The sequence below is a fragment of the Odontomachus brunneus genome, unplaced genomic scaffold, assembly GCF_010583005.1.
Source record: "Odontomachus brunneus isolate Ranch 3 - 2012 unplaced genomic scaffold, Obru_v1 Obru_scaffold_017, whole genome shotgun sequence".
Lineage (NCBI taxonomy): Eukaryota > Metazoa > Arthropoda > Insecta > Hymenoptera > Formicidae > Odontomachus > Odontomachus brunneus.
Window position 1 is genome coordinate 1,251,386 of NW_022639467.1, and position 18,886 is coordinate 1,270,271.

Here is an 18,886-nt window from a genome sequence, read left to right on the forward strand (position 1 = left end):
CAATTTTCTGGATAAAGATCTGATTAATGCGCGTTGCGTTTAATTGGCGTGACGACCGACTAGAACAATATTCATAAGAGGAACGGCAATACAATTTCGCTCGCGTAGGTTGAAAGGAAGAAGGAAGGGAGAGAGAGATATATATACTCGTATATGTGTAATAAATCGTCGGAGTTTTTCCGTTAAAAAAGCACAGTGACAGTGTCGAAGCGACAGAGAGCACAGGAAATACGCTCAATCGTATCGTTATGTCATTATTAATCGTGTATGATGAATCGTATTAATTAACTCTCTCGCGATAATAAGAGATACATTGGCGACACTCCGGAAACTAATAGTTCGAACATTATCTTGGAATCTCTTCGCGGTTAGGCGACAGTTTCTCGAAAAGTGGAGGGGATAATGTTGGTATCAAGGAAAATCTCTACACAATATAATTTAAACATCTGTTCTTTGTAACTACACTGGGGCAATAAATTGAATTGGTAACTGAACTGGTGCAATAAATTGAAGTGAGGCAAGTATACGTTTTCTTACTCTACCTACTAACCTTTTGCATTAGTTCAGCAGTGTGCAGTTACAAAGAACAGATCTTTAAATTATATCGTGTAGAGATTTTCCTTGGTACCAACATTATGCCCTCCATTTGTCGGGAAACTGTCGTCTAACCCTTTTCCCGGTCTTCGTGGAGCTTGTTCCAAGTGAAGCGCTCTCTCGCGATTTGCCGCGTTTCCGCATCTCCCGAGATTTTCCTCGCCGGCCGACACCACAAGCGACATGGAGACCACGGGGAGAATAGAAAATCGAACTTTCGCGAGGCACATCGAGCGGATTTTGCCGCATTCTTCGCGGCTCTCCTTGCGTATCCAGCAATTTGGCCTCGCCCCTCAGCACGCGCGCGAGCACGCGGATATTTATTTCGCGATCTAATCGGATAATTGCCGCGGAGGGAGAGAGAGAGAGAGAGAGAGAGGGAGGACGAGAGAGCGAGAAAGCGATTGGCATTCCCTTCTCGTCGATCGACGTGGACCACCGGGCTCGATACCGACTTGTGGGCGCGGTACAGTCCCGATACTTGGCGTCTCAGTCCAAAGGAAGCTATTGGATGGCTTTCCTACAGGCGAGGTAATTTCCTCGCTTTCCTCCGACAGTTGAAAAACTGTCTCCGACTTGAAAAATGTAAGTCAAAGTAAGGTAACAGTACCAAATCCCGGACACGTACTTAATCCTGAACATTCTTATTATTTTAGCACTTAAATACGAATATTTGAACTTTCAACATAGAATGTATGTATGTAAATTCAATATTTGTACATATACTTTTTTATGTTGAAAGTTTAAATATTCATATTTTAAGACCAATAAGACAATAAGAATATCTAGGATTAGGTACATGTTCGGGCATTGGCAGTTTTACCTCACGTATCAGAAGTACAAGCGCGTCTTGAAGCTCGGGTAACATAAATAAACGCTCGCCACTTGCTCTGTGTCCTTTTATTTCGCGAGAGGTAAGGCTGCGTGATCCAAATTGACGATGTCAGATCATCTCAAACACGACAGCAGCGTCTGGCACATGCGTACTGTTTGAGGAAGACATCGAAATGAATCCGAGTTTCGTATGTCGAAGTGCGCGCACACACACGGGGCGAGAGAATGTTGTAGATTTTTTTTTTGCACCGAAATTCTTTTCCATTTTTTGTACTTTTAGCAGTGTGAGAATAAACTGTCAGTAAAATTCTTGCTGAGGAACATAGTGAATTTTGCCAGGAACAGAGTAAATTTTTTAATGGCACGTTGCAGTTCTCTCTTAAAATAGAAGTAGCACATATGAAACGAAAGAATGGTCGATTATTACAGAATGTCGATCCATCACAAAATTTTACGATAATTTTTGCCAGAAAATTCTCCCCGTCTACTGAGAGAAATGAATAGTCATTTTTATTAAAATTATATCTGCTTTTAGTATCAAAAGTATTTTATTTATTTACTTATTTATTTATTCATCAACGGATAATCCATTTGACATACGGAGGAAATGAAAAGAGAAAAATAATAATATTTCCTTGTTCTGATAAGAGAGCAACTTTACACGTCAAGCTATATTACAATAATAGCACTCGCTAGAAACTAGGTTTTTTAATTATTTCGTCACGCAGTTACAATGACATGAATATTAAACAGCCTTTTCTTAATGCGTATACGGAAAAAACAACTCTGTTAGTGTAATTAAATTTTTTATTATCCGGTAACCGGACAAATAAAAAACTCGGTTGCAGGGAAAGAAATATCCTTAAATAGGAAGGCTTCCACTCTGCCAACTGCTGCCTCAATCGATTTTAATTTTAATTTTCAATGATTTTTAATTTTGAATGACCGGAAAAGTGTTTTCGGTCACAGAGATATTATTTCTCACGAGCAAATTTTCCCGTTTAGTCCCTCCATTCGGTTACACACGAACTGGAAGTTTCCTTCCGTGTGCTTTTGGAGACTCAATCATTAGTAAAGCCTTTGAACGGACGGCATATTAAGGCTCGTAACATGTTAAGTGCGTGTTTTCCAGATCAATTTTCGCCAAGTCCCTATCTGCCGCCTCGCCGTGTCGTATAATGCGAGCTAATTTCGGACTCCATTCGCTTTCTCAGGACTGTACCGAGCGCTTCGACGGCGCGCGAATAGAAACCACCGGGAGAATCGTGTAGAGTCGCCGTCTTTGCGAAAAATTAGAGTAATTACATGTGCGACGCAGCTCGGCACGGCTCGGCGCGACTCGGCGCGACCGACTCCCGTAATTACGTTCGCCCGCGTGAGTTGCGAACCGTCATACTTTTGCACAACGGGCGGCGGTGTTTCTTAACTTTATTAATTGCCGCAACCTCATTGCGGCAATTTGATGCTCCGCTCCGGAGATCATTATAAGTTGGGTGGCGAGGGAGTGCGCGAGGTCGCCCGGCCGATCCGCCTAGGTGACGCGCTCTCACCTGCGCGTCTGTGACGCGCACCGCGTCGCGTGCATGCGCAACGTGCGCGCGGCACGCGCGACTGCAGCCGCGGCAATTACTTAAGGCCGTCCCCGACGTAAGACGGTCGTGTAACTTGTGCACGGCGAAACTTTACGGCTACTCTCTCTCAGTCTCATCCATTAGTAGACAGCCCTGTATGACGGCGACGACGAGGACGACGACGACGCGCGGTTACGTGCCTCGCATCATAGCGTCGCGCGAGCCGGCTTTTTATCAGTGTTGCATTGCCAAGGCTGCCGGTGATAAGCAGGCCCCTGTGCGCACCGATCATTAATTATCTCGCAAACGACGGCACTTGACAAAATGTCGGGCGCCGAGCGTCTGTCCGCGCGAATATATCGTTCCGACGTTAAGGGGATGCTGAAGCTGAAAACTCCACCGACACTGAGAGAAGGATTTAGTAAATATTACTAAAATTTGGTTACTATTACTAAATGGTAGACGTAAATATAGCGGGCCAAAGCTATGGCAATACTTATTAATTAATTTAGTTCTGTAAAATAAATTATTTATTTGACAGAAGTAAAATTTATTTGCTTCCAGAATATATTTGGTAAATAAAACTTATTGAATAGTTGAGCAAAATAAGCGATTTTGTAGTAGTTACAAAATTTTTGGTAGGTTCAACCAACCATCTGTAATAATAGATATTGAAACGATGTAATAGCTGCAAATGAATGAATTTTTCGTTGTGCTGCAACAAAACATACTTATACTGGTAACAAAATAGAACTCGTACCTACTGAATTTTTTATTACATGGGATATAACAATTTCATAACAATTATCAAATATCTGCTCATAATTGTAATATATTTCATATTAAATATTTAACATTAAGTAACTATTACTAAATTATTTAATTGATGTTACTGTGAATGCAATTACGTCATACTCTCGATCTATTAAATATTTGGTAATTATTATAATATTTAGTATTAGATACTAAGGATTCAACGAATTTCTATAACTAAATGCAGTTTGTTATAATTACCAGTCTTTTCTCTCAGTGGACAGAACACTGATATTTTTCTGAAAGTTTACGTCGTATTGGTTACACAGAATTACAAATGCTTTTACGCAATGAAAGTACGTGCAAAAATAAATAGGAACATTGCTCGATATGTGACGAAAACGAACAACAAATTTTTAATGTAAAATCTCAAGCTACGTAAATAAACGTAATATTTGCCTAATATTTGCCTAATCCAAAAGTTCCGCAGCTTGTATATATTGAAAGTGAATGCTCCAAACAGAAAAATTTTGAAAAACTTTGCTCTACCTTCGCATATGCATTTGCTTAAAATATAGAAAACGTTTGCAGAAAGATTCCCACACATGTATGGTTAGATTTTCCGTTGAATATGGTAAAAGCAACACACATTCATGTAAGTTCTGCATATATGAAATACAAAAAGGATAGCGTGATTATGTTAGTGACGATCGTCTCTATATTATCGATACTGTTTGAGTTCGTCATCGACTCCAGCATTCCCTTAAGGAGCCGATGTAATGCTCTGAGGAAAGGTGTATCTTTGGGAATTAATTTTGCGAAAATCGATCAACCGAATGTTTTGAAACATTGCACATTAATTAAGTAATTACTCTCTTAAAGTGAATCAGTAAATAGTCACAGATATACTGAGAAAAAAATTTACTAAATTTCAAGAAACGTTTGTTTGAATAGTACTGTGAAGATATTTGTTTAAATTAAGTAATTATTTTTTAAAATTAAAGAAACAAATTTATATTTAAAACTTCTTTATTTAATTTTAGAAAATAATTACTTAATTTAAACAAATATCTTCGCAGTATTATCCAAACAAATGTTTTTTGAAATTTAGTAAATTTTTTTCTCAGTGTATCAGTTATGAGTATAGCACTGAGCACTTTTAGTGCTATACTTATAACTGAAGTCAGTATATATTCACTGTTTTCAATGATGTTTGAGTGATCCATTTTAAAAGAGTATTGAGCTTTATATGGAGCTATTTTTGTCATTTAGGAAAACCTATAAATAAATATGCAACGTGTGGTCGAGCTCACGAGTGCAAAAAATATCGCCGCAATCGGCGGGAAAGATGTTCTAGTAATCTGAGATAAAAAAAGTTGACATAAAAGAAACTCAACAAAATCGAAACATCACCGCGCACTTCAGCCTTATGACGTCACGGCGAACGTTTCGTGCGCGCTCTCGGCGGGAGAAACTCCGCGAGAAATCGCAGCAATTTGTATCGACTCGAGAATGCTCGATTAGTAATTATCCGGCGCGCTAATGCGCGCCCGAAAGCGCGCCCTGCCAACGAAAGCTGCGCCAGTCGTCTTTCCCGCTGCATTGTTGCCGACGACGGCATTCAGCTGCACGGCAAGCACGGAAAGTACGATTTGCATTCCCCGACGAAAGCGAAACAATATCGCATTAATTCAGTTACATCGACGCTAACGACCAGTAATAATAGTAACCGGAAAGAGAACGATCAATATCGGCCAGATCGGGGTCGGTGGGAGGAGGAGGAGGGAGTGGCGAGAGATATCTTCGTGAATCACTTTAAGGGGGACCTTCGAGGGTTTTCGCGTCAATTAGATGGGATCGCCCGCTCGTAAATTGCCGAATTAATCGCGAAATTAAAAAGGAAGACGGACAAGAACGGATGAGGGGGAAGGTAGGGGGAGGGAGTGAGTGGGTGGATGGGCGCGGCGGGAAAGCGACTTCTTACGGTCTCAGGCTCTCGCATTGATTCTGCAATTAGCCTGCCGTCGACTCGTCTGCGCTCAGGAGGGCAGGAGTCAAATCGAGAAAGCCGATTCCCCTGTCTCTCCCTCGAGTCACCTGGACGTGCGTTTCCCTGTCCTCCTTCGTCTTCTTATTTGGGCGCTCTTCTTTCCTTGTTTGTCTACCTCTATCTGTCTGTCTGTCTGTCTCCCTCTCTCTCTCTCTCTCTCTCTCTTCTATTTTTCTCCTCTCCGGACACCACCAATTAGGTTAATTAACTCAATTATCGTTCTCTTTCTCTACCGTTTCAGGTGCGCACCTTGTTCGTGAGCGGCTTGCCGATGGACGCCAAGCCGAGGGAGCTCTATCTGCTCTTCAGAGCGTACGAGGTGAGTCTTGAGGGAGAGGAGGAGAAGGGGGGAGGGAGGGAAAGAGAGACAGAGAGCGTTTGCACACTCTGTCTGTCTGTCTGCCTCTCTCCCTCTCTCTATATGTGTGTTTGCTATTTTATATATAGTCGTGTGTATTCGCGATGTCGAGATCAAAGGGTCCGCGGAGGTTTCGAGATTTGAGAAGCCGACGCTGCGAAATATTCCGGACAGCGACGCAGCGATGCGGATCTGGTCGCGCTCTTCGCGAATATAAACGACGTGATGTATTGAAGGCACCGAGGAGAGGAACCGAAATTCCTCTGAACGTTAATATTCCATTACGGGTATAATCGTACAAACCGGTGCACCGCCGTAAAGGCAGTTTAAGGATCAAAGAACTCACGGAATTGAAAAACACGGTTACATGAATTATCAATTTCGGGATATGTGTGTGTTTCTCAATAATTCAAGCCGCCTCGGTGTTTTATACGTTCCATAGACGCGCTAAGATCCGTACGTGCTTAAACTTCCGAATCGCTTTGGGTATTAGAAAGCATCCTTTCTCTCTTTCTCTTTCGCGGTTAATTTCACGCTTGGTTTGCTCGGTCGCGGAAAAATCATTGACAATTAATTACATTCTACAAAGTGTTTCGCATAACACGAAATTGAAATAACAATCCGATAAAATAAACATAACAAGCTAATGTATATTTAATATCTAAATTAACCTAAATTAAACTAAAATCTCGATAACTAATAATGTCGGACAATAAAAGCAATATACACATATATACCGTGTACGGAGAGAGAACGTTATATTAAAAATTACTAAAGAATTTTGTGTCATCAAGGAATATAAATATTCCGCACTAATTGACTATCTTTTCACTTTATGTTACTTGTATCTTAGAAACCGAAATTTGTTAAAAAATTTCTAGCACGTTTCAAGCGAAATTTGCTATGTCCTTCAGTAAGATAGACCTTGTTGGCAGCCTATTTTCCTGCACTAACAGCATCAAGAGAAAAAGTATCTGAAAAATAGACGATATTTATTCGGTGGATACTAATAACACATATATCTACTTTAAAGTAAAATTTTATTTCAATATAAAAGAGTTTCATTTAAATAGAATAAACAGTTGCTCTCATGAAAAGCTAAGATTTTAAGAAAATGTATTTATACAAAAAATATTCTATATTAATACAAGTATAAAACGTTATTCGTGCTTACCGAATAAATATTTTCTATTTCTTAGATATTTTTTCTCTCAGCGTAGAAACACCGTGAAATTGAAAAGAATTTATATGAAAAAAAAAAAACTATAATATTCTCTCCGTGCATACGTACAAACCAGCTTGAAATTCGAATTTGAAAGATATTTTATATTAACATAAGTATGTATAAGTATATATAAGTAAATATGTCACAAGTATCCATCGAATAATTACTATTTATTTCTTTTTCTTTTAGTGTAGTAGTAAGAACGTAGTAAAATTGAGAGGAGTTTATATGTGCAAAAAAGAAAGCTGTATTGCTCTCTATGCGCATGTACACGCGAGTATCCTGATTGATAACGATCGCCGTGCACTCATTCTGGTTTTTCTCGCGGAAGTGCATAGCTCGGGGAGAGAGAGAGTCTCTCTCTCTCTCTCTTTCTCTCTCACCGTTATCATATCAATTACCCATCTACCCCATCTACCCCACCGGTCTGGCTCTCCTCACCCGTCGCGCTTAATTCGCTGTTGAGGTTCAATAAGCTCATCTACATTCTAGTTCTCGCGCGGCATCACACGGCGAAACACACACCGACCGACTGGCCGGGCAGGTTATGACTGAACGTTCGAACTGTATTCACAAGGGGAATATTCCCCTTATGAATCATGCTCTCGTCTACGCCGGCCTCTCGCCGTGAAAGAGAGAGAGAGAGAGAGAGAGAGGGAGAGAGATGGTACTCCTCTATAACGTCATATTTGCCCGGTTCGCGTTCCTAGGTTAGTTTGTCTACGGGGTTAATTATGTCGGTGCCAATTACGAGCTTGCACTTCCGAGCTCCGACAACGGCGAGACGAAAAATCGATAGCAATGGCACTTCGACGCTCGTCGTTCGCGTTCCGCCCGTGTCTCTTGCATTTGCTCTTTTTATCCTTGCGCTTTGCGTCAGGATCAGTATCAACGGAGGCAAAGATGAGACACTTTTTTTCTTCAATAGATTTCGCAACGCATAGGATTCGATAGGATTTGTTTTTCTCTTTTTTCAAGAAACTCTCTCAGAGATTTTTCTCTAATAACTTGGCCCCCGACAAAGTTTTGATTATAAATCTCGTTGGATATCAGATGAATTCTGAAGTTCATTGCGGTAAAAATGTTGCGTGCTCCTTGTGTCTCGACAAAATTATACAGCTTTCTTTTCTGCACCTATAAACTCCTCTCAATTTTACTACGTTCTTACTACTACACTAAAAGAAAAAGAAATAAATAGTAATTATTCGATGGATACTTGTGACATATTTACTTATATATACTTATACATACTTATGTTAATATAAAATATCTTTCAAATTCGAATTTCAAGCTCGTTTGTACGTATGCACGGAGAGAATATTATAGTTTTTTTTTTTTTCATATAAATTCTTTTCAATTTCACGGTGTTTCTACGCTGAGAGAAAAAATATCTAAGAAATAGGAAATATTTATTCGATAAGCACGAATAACGTTTTATACTTGTATTAATATAGAATATTTTTTGTATAAATACATTTTCTTAAAATCTTAGCTTTTCATGAGAGCAACTGTTTATTCTATTTAAATGAAACTCTTTTATATTGAAATAAAATTTTACTTTAAAGTAGATATATGTGTTATTAGTATCCACCGAATAAATATCGTCTATCGTCTAGCGGGTAGAATTTTCGCAAATGAAGATGCACCTCGAAGAGAGAGGTGTATTTCCTCTCTCTGACTGTTGAATTCTCACATGAACAAATTCATCTACCTTAATGTATACCAATATTTGAAATTTTATTTTCCATCTGTATGTATAAACACAAACAAGTTCGGTTCGATGCCAGCGTCTAAATGAATTAAACTTTGCACACCGATATCCGTGCGATTTGCGCGATTCCACGTTATTGATCGAGAGTGATTCGATCAATGACGAATCCGGCGAAATTTTCCGGAAGGAAGACTGCGGTCAGTTCAAGAGAGAAAAAGAGGGGGAGAGGCAGAGCTAAATACGTTTCGCGCGACTTCAGGGTGAAATTCAATCGAGCTGACGGCGGCGACGGTGGCGGAACGGAAAGAGAAAAAGTAGCCGCGGTCACATTTGTCGTCGCGGAAGGAAGAACAGGTGGAAAAACGGCGAAATTGTTCTCGCTCCATTTGTAAATCTCCCTCGAAAGTTAAACCCGCGAGCTTCTCTCGAGCGTATCGTTACTCGACGGCGAAAAAGGCGGCGTGGCTCTCTCTCTCTTTCTCTCTCCTGTTTTTTTTCTCCTTTTCTTTTTTAACTCGTACCCTCGTCCTTATTTTGTATATTCATGAAATCGTCGTGAGCAGCTCGCTCAAAGGGATTAGGATTAGTCGCGTGGGTGTGCTGGGAATTACATTTCCGGCGGTACCGTGAGAGCCGCGAGCGAAGTATACATAGAGAGAGAGAGAGAGAGAGAGAGAGAGAGAGAGAGAGAGAGAGAGAGAGAGAAACGACCGACAGGCATCCTTCTTTCTTCTTTTCGGCTCCCGAGGCACTCTAAATAATGATTTTACGTAGCAAAACGTAATACAGTAATTTTCTGATCGGTTTTCGCGGTTTAACGGGGGCGGCGCCCTCTTTGAAAGGACCTCATCCTTTAATCTAGCCTTTTGTGCGAGCCCGAAAAGACGTCCCATCAAAACAACGCTGTTTCGTTGTCTCGGTAAATATAAAAATAACAATTGAATAAATTAATAATAATCGTGAGACAACGGTTAAAACGAGAGTCGAATGGATGAGCGAATTAAGATGTTCCATCGCTCGTTCGACGTTGTGTACTGAGATAAAAGTGTGCAATATTCGCGACTGCACGGTGAAATGATTGCAACCAGGAAACTCATGTTTGTAGTAATCGCTACCACATCGTTACTGCTGAAAACTTCATATGCATATAGTTATCTACTACTTTTTTTGATAGACAAACAAGAGATATGATGAACGCCGAGAATGACTAATTTGTATCGAGATTATCTATTTTTTATTCTCTTAGTATTTATGAACACAAAGGTGAAATAATTGCAACCAGGAAACTCATGTTTGTAGTAATCGCACATCGTTGCTACTAAAAAATTCGTATGCATATTGCTATTTACTATTATTTTTATGCACAAACAAGAGATATGATGACTAATCGCCGAGAATGACTAATTTGTATTAAGATTATCTAATTTGTATTAACTGAATGACTAATTTGTATTAAGATGAACACAGAGACATGTCTTGTTTGCACGTTTGTTTGAGAATGTTATTACGCACGTTTGACTTTTTACTACACAATTATTGTAATCCCTTGAACGCTTTTTATATCGTGTACCAGAACAAATTGTCACATTTGCTATTTCTGCAGTGATTCATGCTACAGTTTCGGTATAATTCAGCTTTACAAAAACGTCGTAGAAAACAATAACGGTTATCTTCAACGAAGAATATCGTCTTCATAACAGTCTTCAAACACACTCATCGCAAACTTGAGAAAAGCTTATTATCATGTGCTCAAAAGAAAAATTTATTCTCTCTGCGAGGATATTGTAAGGCTTTGTCGAGAGAACGAGTCGGCTCAACTCTTTGTAGTGAGCAAACCGAATTTCTGTTCGCATTTAGTATTCTTGATTGAAATGCTAAACTCACTGGGATCCAGAATGCAGCATAATTTTTACTGCTGCATTTCCTCCGCGTGCGGTTTCAACGATAATCGTCGCGACGCCAAATCGATCTCCATTGACTGCAGATTCCTCGACGAGAGATGAGTTCTCTTTAGCTCTCTGAAGTCCTATGCATTTCACGTCAAAACTTCTCGCCGGTATAATTCCTCAGATTTCGACGTGAACGCTTTAGCGCGAATTGCTCGCGATTTTTCGCGAAATGTCGCGCGGAGCGCGAAAAATAAATATATAATCGAAACGAGGATCCAAAAGCGGGTCGCGCATGCGGAAACGCGACCGATTTTCCACGACGCCGACGGTGTGGGTGTGATGTATATCCCCGACGATCTCCGGTATCAAGAGAAAGAGAGAGAGAGAGAGAAAGAGAGGTGGGAGAGAGGAAGAGAACGCGGCATCTTGGCATCGACACGCCAACGCAAGTTGGCGAAATACCGCAGGCGGGACAATAAACCTTGAGAGAGACGCGGGCGTGCGTTATTTTCGCTCGCAAATCTCTTCGCGTTCGCTCTGTCGCGTCGCGCGAATCCAGTTATTAATCGTCTTTGAGGTATCGTAACGTTACGTGCACATAATGCACCGCGCGACCCGTTTCCCGCGCGAATTTACGACGAATTTTCGGCGCGCCGGAAGAGTCGTCCGCGGAAGAGTTTCGCAAAGGCGCAAACCAGGTTTGCGTGCATATGCACGTACACACAGAAAGCTGCATTCGAGTCAATATTACTTGCCGAGTCGAAATTTTTATCCGGCTTTTGAGCTCGATATTTCACTAAATGTCTACTCTGCGCTCTGCATCGACTTTTCTTCGATTTTGTTTAACGTATTAAATTCGCTGAAAGATTCTCTTTGAAACCTACCGCAGTGGCATTTTGCGTTTTCTACCGTTCAGAAAAGGCATCAGGTAGGGTTTCATGAAACATTAAACGTACACTGATTCTTCAGAATATACAGATGTCAGGGAATTCAGGTCGGAAATGGCACTTCGACTCGAGCTTCAAGCATTTCATAAATTTATGTATCTGCACTATATGTGTGTGTATGTGTGTGAGAGAAAAAATATCTATGAAATAAAAAGCATATACACTGAGAAAAAATTTACCAAATTTTAAAAAACGTTTGTTTGGATAGTACTGTGAAGATATTTGTTTAAATTAAGTAATTATTTTCTAAAATTAAAGAAACAAATTTATATTTAAAACTTCATTTAAAACTTCAATTTTAGAAAATAATTACTTAATTTAAACAAATATCTTTACGCGGTACTATCCAAACAAACGTTTTTTGAAATTTAGTAAATTTTTTTCTCAGTGTATATTTATTCAGTGAGTATTAGTAATATATATTTATTTATTTTGTATATATATATATATATATATTTATTTATTTATGTTAATATATATTATTTTTATGCAAAAAAAAAAATATTTTTCACATTTTCAAATTCAAATTTCAAGAAAACATACGTTTTCTTAAAACCTTAATGTCGCCCACCGCTTGAGTAAATATCTTTTACTATTTATACTTTTTTTTCTTTTATACCGTGCACAGATCCGCGTTATAAGTTTGTCGTGAGCATTAAATTTATTCAAAATGCTTTCCGGATCCTAAGTAAGTTTAGAATTTCAATCAAGAATATTAAATGCAAATAGAAATTCAGTTTACTTGCTGCAAGGAGTTGAGCCGATTCGTTCTTCGATAGAGCTTTATAATATCCTCGCAGAGGAAATAAATTCTTCTTTTGAGCACATGATAATAAGCTTTCCTCAAGTTTGTGACGAGTGTGTTTGAAGACTATTATGAAGACGATATTCTTTGTTGAAGATAACCGTCCCTTAAAAGAAGGAAAGTAAACTGAGCGATCGTTTTCTTTTCCCGCAATGGGGAATGATATTTTTCTGTGTGTAGACGTGCTTCGCGTGACGGCGAAAGCTCGCGCTATAAACCCTCGGTGGACGGCTGGCTGACTGGTTGGCTGGCTAGTTAGCTTTTTAATGGCCGCGATATTTCATAGTTAAGGGGAGTTAATTAATAATGTGAAATATCTCGAGTTGAGTGCCAAGAATGTTGCTGCTGATATCGACAGCGAGAAGCGCGGCGGAGATTACTGCGCGATTATTGGACGTTGAATGTTTCACGTTGACATCTGTATAACCTGATGCGCCCGCGTTATAATTATTCGCCATTAATTATTAATTAATTATTGTAATGAAAAGTTCTACGTAGGAGAGATTGATCGCTGGTTTGTGTTGCGGGCATGAATACGTGTGCTTCTCCTCTTACGCGATTTCCTTCCTGCACGATTAGAATTTCGGTCGATTCGTCTGCGTCGGAAATTCAATAACTCCCGCTTTCGTGAATTTCGATTTTGTCGTCTCAATTGACAATGCGCACGGATCTTAAGCAGAGGTACTCTATAGCTCGAAGGAGTTGATTAATGACGCGAGATTAAGAAGCGCGCGGCTGCCAAGAATGTTGTAACAGATACCTGGGAAATTCTGCAAGTCGATCCGCGCAACATCTAAAGCGAGCTCTCTGTTTCGGCCGGTGTTAAAATCTCTCATTAAATCCCGCAATTTATTCCTTCAACAACGCGTGCATTAATCACCATTTCACCTCTTCTCTATACGTGTATCTCTCCAGTCTCCTTTAAAAGCGTGTTTTCTCACATTCCATGTGTGTTTTTTCAAAAGAAGCTCGAATCAGCGAGTAATAATTTATTGATTCACTGAATGAAAATTGTTGATATTTTCAAAAATACGAGCCCGATTAATTCAAGACAGATTAGATCACACGATTATTGACATGATACAACTTGCGTATTATAAATATTTGCAATTTAACTTTTTTAGTGCCGACCGAAAAAATGTATCTAAGCGTAAAATATCGGACCAAATTGATGTAGTTTGATAGGGTTTAAGAAAAATTTCTGAAAAGAAATTCCACCATTTATAACGTCTTATAAAATTAGTCCGGCAGCATCGTATGCACAACGATATATCGTTGGCACAGTGAGAGAAAAAAATAGTTGGAATAACTATAATCTCATTATATTTTATAGTTCATTTTGGTCTCAAACATATATTTATAGTTCATCTAAACATGAAGATATAGCAGAATGAACAAAGATTTATAGTCACCATTTTATTACTATGTGTATAGTAAAGTATACTTTGGGAATATAGTTACATGTACCTACATTTGCTAAATATTCCAATTGTATTGACTATAAAAAATAGTTAATTTCTCTTATCATTCAATATTTGCTACCTTACTATATTTTTTATTTCAAATAATTATAATTCTTGGTAAAATTTTTACATGGATCAGTTATACTATGCTTATATTATAAATATTACAAACATTATGGTGACATTTACTATAAAAATGATATTCCTAACTATAATCTTTTTACTATGCCATTAGTTCCAAATATCATAAATTTTTTTCTCAGTGCACTTTTCGCAAGTGTTGCTAACAACGATATATCGTTGTTCGGCAGTATAAGGCGTTAATCGAAACGCACATCGTGATGGTGACTCATGCGAGTCTAGACGAGACATTTCGGAAGTACGTTCGCGTTACTCGAGTTCAGGCACAAAAAAGGCGCTCGCCGGATAAACGTTCCGATACTTACGGCACTCTCTAATTGCGGCTTCGCTAATTAGCACTTCCATCGCAATCGCGCGATTATTAACAGTTTGGCATTCCGGTAATGAGCTCCGACGTTACGGCGTTCGCATGTAACCGAGTGCTCATCGCGCGCGCGCGTTCCACTTGCATTACTGTCATAAAAAAATAAAACGAAAGAGAAAGAGAGAGAGAGAGAGAGAGAGGAAACCAAGAAAGCGTTTCTCCACTGCGAGAGATTCCTTCATTCCTCTCGCGCCAACGAGAAAACGTCGGAGATTCTTGATAGCGCAATAACGAGGCATTACACATTAAGCTCACAGCAAATTAAAAACTCTCTTATGTGTCTAATAATCGCCTTTTCCACGGATCTGCACGGAACGGAGCGGAGCACATGCGCGGACACACGAAAACAGACGTACATATCACATACACGCCTGTGCATACACACACACATACACATACACGTGCACACTCGGAACAGATCGTTTGATAATTCAGGCGGTCGTCGCCGAGAAATTCGCGAATACCTTAGAATTTGTGTCAGATCCTTAATAAAATATCCGAATGTCTTGCTCCATTTCTCGGTGCCTCGCTATTTTTAATAGGCTCCGTAAATTTTGCTGCTAACGGATCCGGCGCACATTTTCGCCGTTCCCATACCATATTTTTCAAATAGTTTTCTCGAAACAAAAAGTCGACTCCTCTTATTGCGCGAAAGCTCGGCTCTCCGTCCCTTCCCGGCGATCTGTCGCGACGACTCTCCCGGAGAGTCTCATTAAACGCGTCGCGACGTCCCCGTCACGCGACGAAGATGCAACAACTCGTCCGTTATTCATCGTGAGAAAATGTCTCGCGTGTTAGGAGTTAAAAAGAAGCTACCTGCGTAGGAATTTCCTAATATTTTCTCAAATGCACATTAGATTTCAATCAGAGTACCCAACCTGCTTCAGATAGATTATCCTGCTATGATACTAATTGGGAGTGCCATTCTTGTTCCAAATATGGGTTCTCTATCTAAAATTGGAACAAAAATATTAAGGAAACTCGAGCTTTTTTGAAATATTTTCTGCATCAGTTTCATTAATGCAACAGAAACAATACAAATGTTTTCTCTGGCTTACATTGTTTCATGTTAAAACGTAAAATAATATATTTTTATTTTATATATAATATAGAATACATTTATATATGAGAATAATTTGACGATCTCATACATCGAAAGAATTTGTTGGATATACTTTTAACTTTCTTAGCTCGAATGTCTTCTATCATAATTTCTTCGTAATGATTTTTTTTGCAAACACTTTGAGTAATTAATTTGCAGGTATGTGTGTATATTTACTTGTAACAAGTAAATATTCGAAGTGTTTCATATATTTTGCTAAATTTTAATTTAAAATGCAAACCAGAAAAAATCTTTGGAAAAAAGTTGGGGTGACCAAATGGGATCTGTCTAGATTTCCTTAGATTCGCATGTTTAAAATATGACACTTCTAACCTGCATAGATTTCCCATGTAGAACCTGCATAGATTTCCCATGTAGAACCTGCATAGATTTTCCATGTAGAAACTATAATTGTTGCGGGAAATCGAGCCGGGTCCTAATTAGATCCTAAAGTATTTTCTATGTAGGTAAAAAAGATATATGTAGTATACGTTTTCATTCAATTCACTCCTCCTCCCATATTGTTCTATACATTCATTCTCGCTGTGTTTCATCTCACATATTCCCAAGCTTTCGTACTTATGAGCATTCGTATTCACAGCACTTCTGTATTCTTGTATCATCGTGCGCTCAACGTTAATTCAATTAGCGTTAAATTCGGGCGATATCTCGGAAATATGCGAATGGAATACCCGATATCGTCAGATCTGCTGAAATATTTCAGCGCTCTGAGCGCTGTCACCGGGTCGACCTGAACCGTACGTTGTGTTACGCGCATGTATGTGTGTGTGTGTGTGTGTTTATGTATCATATATACAGGATTTCTGACGATAGATGAGAGAACGCCCGTGTATATATAGATTAGGTCACACCAAGTACAAGATTCCTCAACTGTTGCGAATACCACATATAAAATTCTGAGTTATTAATTAGAGAAAATCAGCGAATCGTCCACTGAGAGAAATTATTCGATAAAAAATTAACAAACGGATATTTCCGACCAAAATATCGATGAACTTTTGCATCCGATCAGGAAACATCCGATGAGAAATATCGATTCATAATTTTTTCATTGGTTCATTTGATGAAATGCCATTATGACTGGAAGTATTCGACAATATTTAATCAAATATCCTGATTGGATATAAAAATTCATCGAGTATTTTGATTGGAAATATCTCTTTGTTAATTTTATAATTTCTCTCAGTGTTGCGCGCGTTGTGATGCGGAGTGCGACGAATAAGTGCGATTTCAGTGCAGGTGTGCTTGTAAATTGGGCGAAACCGAACGAAAAGGTATTTACTATTTTGCAAACAGTTACATAGACTTTTGAGGTGTTGATCAAAGAAGATTGTCACTTCGCATCTCGCGATTATTTCCCCGATATTTTTCAATAATAACTCAAAATTTTACGCGGTCGCTTATAAAATGATGAACGAATTTTGCTTTTGGATCGATTTAATTTATCGTGTGCAGGAGCGTCCCATCTGTTGTAAGGTATATGCGTTACACTAAGAGAAACAATATTTGAAAAGAGAAAATATTTATTCGGTGCGTATTGCTAACAGATTTATTCAGATAGTTCTCAAGTAGAATAAACGACTGTTTTTAGGAAAAAGCTGAGATTTTAAGAAAACTTAAATTTTCTTGCTTGAGAAATATTTTTCTCTCGGCGCAAAAATATGTATATTAGTAAACAGATATGTGTTATTAATACTCGCTGAATAAATATCTTTTATTTCTTAGATATTTTTTTCTCTCATACAGTGCGCGCACGCGCGTGCGCAACGGAGGCACGTATTGTGCTCGCTGTGAGTAACTGTAAATCGCGCCGAAGCCATGGTCACTCGTTGTATCTTGTGCGCGAGGACTAATTAGGAGAAAGATTCCAAGACGAGCTCTCTGTCTTTCATAATGAACCGCTACGCGCTCGCAATTTCGCTCGCTTCGGCGATTTCCGGCGTTAAACTCTCGCATGTTCAAGGCGCCAGGTGACATACTCGCCTCTCGCACCTGTTCACATAATGACGACGTAACGATTTGACGTGACGACAATCACCTTGCTCGATCGTGCGACTCACGACTATGCGGTAACGATCGAAACGTGTCTGTGCGTCTGTGCGCGCGCGTGCAAATCGATTTCACGTTCGTTAGAAACTCAATTTCATTTGCGCGCCCGATAAGAGCGACCACGACGATGCGACGCGTGAAATATGGACGCACAATGAATAGCGAGATCATTACTCCTGGAGATGTGTCCACGCATTATATCGCCGAGTCGCCGGTTCAAGTCGGATGACGATCGAGGAATGATATCGCATAAATTTCTAATTTTTAATGCGAACAGAATATCCTAACTGTCGAAAGAAATGTACAATTAACTTTTATTGGGACAAGAGTAAACTATTTTTAAAGTTTTGTACGTAGAATGAATGTATATATGTACTGAGAGAGAAATAAAAATTTTTAAATTAAAAATATTCGGTAGTTACTGATGACTAAATTTAAATTCTTTTATTTAAACAAAATAAAACAATTGCTTTCGCGAACAGTTAAGGTTTCAAGAAAATGTGTGTTTTTTTATTTGAGAAATATTGGTGTAAGGAAACGTGTTATTAGGAACCACCGAATAAATATTTTTTTATTTAGATGCATTTTTTTGCAATATAGTTTAATAAGTTATTTTGTGTGATTATCGCAAATAAAGCTGAATAATCACGACAATTATATGTAGTTTTTTAATCCTTTATATAATTCACTTAATTGTGCAGTTTGATTTCAACAACTATAAAATTGTTTATTAAACTATATACGATATATCGTACATTTATTCTACATACAAAGTTTGTATAGTTGTCAGCTGTATAGTTGCTTATTACTATGCTTATTACTTATTGCTTATTACTATTTGTCCTTGAGCACAGATTCACAAAAAAAAAAGATGATTAATCGTTTCTGAGTTGTAATTTACGCATAACGCGTATAGATGACGATCAGTTATCGTCTTCCCGCAGGAATGTGAACAATTTAGACCACAGAGAGAGAGAGAGAGAGAGAGAGAGAGAGAGAGAGAGAGAGA

At 38.8% G+C, this 18,886-nt stretch overlaps 1 protein-coding gene across 4 annotated transcripts in view; it reads left to right on the forward strand.

Moving 5' to 3' along the window:
• Positions 1-18,886, forward strand: part of LOC116841688 (protein couch potato) — a 157,579-nt gene that overhangs the window by 76,612 nt on the left and 62,081 nt on the right. For all 4 annotated transcript variants that reach the window (XM_032809939.1, XM_032809938.1, XM_032809941.1 and 1 more), the window contains exon 2: positions 6,044-6,121. In XM_032809939.1, the coding sequence (XP_032665830.1) occupies positions 6,044-6,121 (78 nt within the window). The remainder of the gene's footprint in view (positions 1-6,043; positions 6,122-18,886) is intronic.